General features: G+C 43.9%; 1 protein-coding gene across 2 annotated transcripts in view; it reads right to left on the reverse strand.

The window, feature by feature from the left end:
- The window catches only part of EPHX4 (epoxide hydrolase 4), a 117,213-nt gene extending 111,733 nt beyond the window's left edge, over positions 1-5,480 (reverse strand). For both annotated transcript variants that reach the window (XR_011022006.1, XM_068239803.1), the window contains exon 1: positions 5,231-5,480. Coding sequence is in view for 1 of the 2 variants with exons in the window: in XM_068239803.1 (XP_068095904.1) it covers positions 5,231-5,467 (237 nt within the window). In the remaining variant the exon portion in view is untranslated. The remainder of the gene's footprint in view (positions 1-5,230) is intronic.
- Between the last annotated feature and the right edge of the window lie 520 nt (positions 5,481-6,000).

Consider the following 6,000-nt stretch of genomic DNA (forward strand, 5'->3'; position numbering starts at 1 on the left):
GACGCTCTTGCTTCGCAGGAGAAGTGTGCCCTCTACGTATCTCTCCAGTGGCTGCTGGAGAGATACACAAAGAGCGCACTTCTCTTACGTCAGACTGGCTCTGACTGACGGAAGTGCGGGGACCCAGTACCAGCACTGCAGCAGACTGAGGACAGTGGCGTGGGAGCGATCGGGGCGTATGGGGCTGGAGGAAGCAGCAGGTATGTATAAAACGTTTAGTGTAATGCAGCTCTGGTACACTTTAAGGCCTGGGATCCACTAGAAAACTCAAACGTTAGTGTATGCGATTGGCGTAGCAAGAGTGATTTGAAAGAATGCCTGCATTCCTTCAATCACATTGGCTCCGAAATGCTGCATGCAATTTATGAAAATTGCAAGCGCTCTAGTAAAATCACCCTCATTGGGTTCCACTGCTAATTGCTGAAAATCCCTCCTGGGGCCTGATGCAATTAGCTTTTTCTCCTGTGTTTTCCCCAAGGAGATAATTTTTCATCTTCTATTTAAAATAATGTTTCTGCTATTGAAAAAGTGCCAAAAATTTGGTAAAAAAGTACTATCAAAATTATTTTGAGTATTTTATTGATGGCTGGACGTTTAAAGGGCATTTTGTCAGTGGCGTACCTAGGGAATTTGACACCTGGTGCTGATTATTTACAGACACCCCCAAAAACAACCAATTTTTGATGGGAGGGTTGAAGAGTTGGGGTGCCGACTTTTTGGGGAAAGGGGGTCATCAGGATGTGGACGGAGCTAACCGTTATGAAACTCTGTACTCTATACAGTGCTGCAGACGATGTCTTCTGCAACAGCAGACTGCACCGCTTTATTGATTAATTACTCTGATCAGGATAAATAAGCAATAGTCCAGGGCACTCTGGTATTACAACAGCCGGTGCACATGGCTACTAATGACAGGCAACTTCTGAAGCACTAAACACATTCTGCCACCTCTCCCTGCTACTGTCCCAGCTGCAGCACAGCAATCATTCTCTCCACTCACCCTGCTGCTCTGCACAGTCACTCACTGCAGGCTGTGTGTAGAGAGCGAGGAGACACATTGCCCATGGGACAGGAAGGGGGAGGGGTGCTACATCTAGTGCAGGAAGTAGTACAGTCCCCTGCACTGCCTGCCGCTGAATGTTGCCCAAACTATGAAAAAAGGTCCCAGGTGGAAGAACACAGTGACTGCGCATCACAGTGGCACCCCTAGCCATGGCTACACCCGGTGCTGTGAGCACCTGCAGCCTTATGGTAGGTACGCCACTGCATTTTATTGAAAAGTTTGAAACCCAGGAGAAAACTCAGGAGAAAAAGTTAATTGCATATGAGCCCTAGTGGGCTTCAGCATTAAATGAGCGGACACAGACTGAATCTCTGTGAGGAGATTGCAGCCTATAACAACAGTCTGTGCTGCATAGATTGAACAGTGACAAACACTGTCTGTGCTGCATAGATTGAACAGTGACAACAACAGTCTGTGCTGCATAGATTGAACAGTGACAACAACAGTCTGTGCTGCATAAATTGAACAGTGACAACAACAGTCTGTGCTGCACAGATTGAACAGTGACAACAACAGTCTGTGCTGCATAGATTGAACAGTGACAACAACACTCTGCTGCATAAATTGAACAGTGACAACAACAGTCTGTGCTGCACAGATTGAACACTGACAACAACAGTCTGTGCTGCATAGATTGAACAGTGACAACAACAGTCTGTGCTGCACAGATTGAACAGTGACAACAACAGTCTGTGCTGCATAGATTGAACAGTGACAACAACAGTCTGTGCTGCATAGATTGAACAGTGACAACAACATTCTGTGCTGCATAGATTATAGATTGAACAGTGACAGCAACAGTCTGTGCTGCATAGATTGAACAGTGACAACAACAGTCTGTGCTGCATAGATTGAACAGTGACTGGACTTCTGTACAGTTACTTTTTGATTTTTCTGACAAAATAATCAAAGAGCTTTACTACTGAATGCCTACACAGTTCTAAGAACACACGTGTCCAGAGTCAGGCTTTAACGTCCTGTACAGACTTTAGACTTTTGCTGGTCAATATCGTTCACTCATGACTGTTTCAGCTGACTGTCTGCTGGCAATCTGTGATAGTTCATGAGCACTTGACTTAACTGGGCTTCATACACTGCCCTATGGAGAGAGTAGGGCAAGAAGAAGTAAATAGGCTATTAGATAAAAAAAATTAAACCAGGCTGAGGGGTGGAGATGCAGTTGCAGATTACCTGTGTAATGATGACAAACATAACTAGGCCGCTCTCATTGTATCACAGGATTAAATCATCATAAACTGTTGAAGCTGTGTGCAGCCAGATTTGCTGTGTAAACTATCTAAATTTTAGATAAGTTATATAGACAAGTTACTTGTTATAGTTAGTTTTTCATCTCAGATCCGCTTTAAGGTCTCATACACGTGTTTGACTCTTGTCGTCTGTTATGAGTGAGGAACGATGGGTTGGCCAAGTATTATTGAAAAAAAGAGATACAACTATGAAAAAAGACAATGAATATCATCCAGGTATGATCCTGGTGGATCCGTTTCAACAATGATTGGTGTTAATGGTAGTTGGTTTAGAGTTGTTCGCATTGGACAATGATAAATGTTCACTCCATTCAAAAACCTTTTGTGTAGCTGGTGTCATACTTCTGGGTCCTTAGTTTTGACCTCCCGCTAACAATCCGATCTGAATTCAGATGTACTACCGTTATGTTGCTGTCAGACGTCATTCATTCATCACATGGGGACCGCTCATTTTTTACTGATGGTGGTTGAGCGTATGTGCAGAGATTTAGAAGAGGTCATGACTACTGTAAACAGTGACTGGGTATATCTCCTGAATGGGTGGTCACCTCTGCAGATGGTTTTAAAGACTGCCAAGCTGGACATTATAATCAGCCTGCTGCCTTATTTTAAAAAAAAAAGTTCTGGCTACAGCAACAAACAACAGAAGGCAATGTATGGAAAAACATGACAGAAGTCAAACAACCCCTACTTCTCATGTAGAGCCCCACACACATGCAGGGGGTATTATTATACAACACTTGTCTGTACTTTTCCTCTGCTGCAGGCAAGGACTGTCATAGGGGAGACACCCTCTTCAACACACTCATAAACATGGCAATACCAAGAATACCCCCCCCCCCCCCTCCCAAGCTTCTTGTTTGCCCAAGGCTAGCCACTATAACGTTATCAACAATGAGGACTTTGCCAATGTTTTTACTTTCTAGTATCCAAATGAAAATACAACATACCGGTAATAAGGGGGCTTAGATGCTTTCCTTGCATTGAAAGACATCCATGGCTACAATTACTAGGTTATGCCTAATGGTGTTGATCCAGGGATTTTATCTGATTGCCATCTGGAGTCGGGAAGGAATTTTTCCCTTTTGGGGCTAATTGGACCATGCCTTGTAAGGGTTTTTTCGCCTTCCTCTGGATCAACAGGGATATGTGAGGGAGCAGGCTGGTGTTGTACTTTGTACTGGTTGAACTTGATGGACGTATGTCTTTTTTCAACCAAAATAACTATGTAACTATGTAAGAGTCTAACTCAAGGACGCAAACAACTGAACATTCCTAGAGGACACTGATGAAAGTTTACATTTTGGCTCCCAATAATTTGGTCCACTGCCCATCCTACGCTGCTATAATTGGGTCCAGATATACACGCCGGCTGTAGCTCTGCCACATTTTATCTGTTTCTGGCAAAAGAACCGCTCACAGATTCTATGTATAGAATGGCTATTTAGCATATTCAACACTTCTCCCAGAGGATGCTTAAAAAGCAGACAATGAAATGCCTTTTAATACACAAGTAACCTTGAAAGAATGAGGTGTATTTACTAACCGCCACCATACAAAGCCCTATCATGCCTTCTAATAATTTCACTCAAGTGCTTAATCATTTCATGGGCTCTAGATTCCACTTGTGATGCCAGTTGAACGGATAATTACTATTAAGGTGCAGTAATTGCCTGGATGAGAAGGCTAGCTCCATGTTTACACTCAACTTGGCAGTGTGAATTGTTATTCCACTAACGTGGCATGAAACACACAGGGAAAGAAGGTGACCTGCAAAACTGCTACGTGCTCAGAGGAGAGAAGGGAATCTTACACAATACAAACGCCAGGCAGAGACAATGAAATGGGAAACACACTCCTGACGGAATAAATGGCATTGTGTTCTCCGCCGCGGAGGTCAACAGACCGTGTTCTGATGGTGTTTTAAGAGTTAAACTATTACCTACTGTCGGTGATGTGAGACGGAAGAAAATAAACACCTATTTGGGGAGGGGATGTAGGGAACAGAAGCAATACATAAACAAACACATACATATTGTCACGCACACACTAGTGACAGATGATATGCAAAAATGCACATGGTCATCTGACAGCACAGTGTGACAGTGTGAGATGCTGAATGATACCATCAGGACTCAGAGTCATTGTTATTTGGCATATAGATGAGTGTTGAGCACAAAGTAGCACCAAGCCTATTCGTTATGTGTATTGACTTTAGAGGCACCAGCAGCAGCCCTCATACAGTTATCTGCAATTACTACAGAAAGTGAGTAAATGACCAACATGCCATATAGGCGATTCATGAATGAAGCTTCCACATGTTTTTCCAGCAAGGCAATAGGTGATCCCTTAACCAGGCAGACCCCAATTACCCCAAACAGCTACTATCTCTGTAAATAACAGCATGTCTCTCTTTAAGGGTCTTTATTTCACTCTGAAGTCACCAGTGATGGCAACTGGCAAGAAATGCTCATCAAATGAATTCCACACCCAAAATGATGTATGGGGAAACCTATTAATATTTAACCCTTGTTAGCATAGCAGTCACATGTATCAATGTAGCACTGAATAATAACAACGCTTGTAAAAGCAGTAACTGTCTGCTCTGCAGAATAACAGCCTGTGATGACTGATCCTGTGTCTGGTGTGTGTATATGTATCAGCTGCAGATAATGTGTGATAATACACACTAGAGGCTGCAGCCCTGGCCAGCCTGCTTACAGGAGTGAGAATTAATTGCTGCCATGCTGAAGCCAAGTTTGAAGTTACTCCAGTGTTTTCTAGGTATAAGCACAAGGTGAGTAAGAAATGATCCAGCATGCCAATTAAGGCAGCTGTGCTGTCGCCAGGGTAGCACGGATGGATGGAAGTTGTGGACAATCCAGAACAATGGGTTTACCTTGATCCGCACATAGCAGTGTGTGCCCAGGAAAGGGTCATTCAGGCAGCCTGGTGTGACCTCCCGGGGGATCCGCTGGAAGGTCCTCCTTGGCCTGATTAGGATGCTGCAGAAAAGTTTGATGAACGCAGTGCAGGCGCCGAGCAGGCAATAGGAGTACACCAGCGTCCAGAAGGCTGCAGCACGCAGGCAGCCCGGCATGCTGGCCACAAACAGCGCCATGCTGTGCCTAGGCATCCAGCTTGGAGAGGACACCCTCAAGTGGCAAGGAGAGCTGTGCGAGAAGTCATGGAAACAAGGGGAAGAAAAGAGAGAGGAGGAGGGATGAGGGATGTGAGGGAGTGACTGGAGCTCAGCGCCCTGACTGATGCTGATGCTGCCTCTTAAAGGGAACACACACAGATGACGAGGATGCAACCTTGGCTGCGTGTTCTGTTGTCATTGTGGCAATACTCCAGCAAACTACTTAAGCTACGTTTATATTTAAAGGACCACTATCACAAAAAAATTAAATACATGAGTAAAAGAAGTACATTTCTCTCAGATCGAAATGCACTATACATTACTTTCCTCCTATGTTCCTGTCACAGTAAGCAGTATTAGACTTATTTTACACTGCAATTTGCAATTCGCATTTGTGATTCCTATTTGTGATTTTCACTGGATGCTAGCAACACAAGAAGAAAAACGCAGACAATTTTTTTTAATCACTCCAGGAATCGGAATTGCATGTAATTGGATTTGCATGTAGTGTAAAATATCCCTAATTC

This window comes from Hyperolius riggenbachi, chromosome 6 (assembly GCF_040937935.1).
Source record: "Hyperolius riggenbachi isolate aHypRig1 chromosome 6, aHypRig1.pri, whole genome shotgun sequence".
NCBI classification, from domain to species: domain Eukaryota; kingdom Metazoa; phylum Chordata; class Amphibia; order Anura; family Hyperoliidae; genus Hyperolius; species Hyperolius riggenbachi.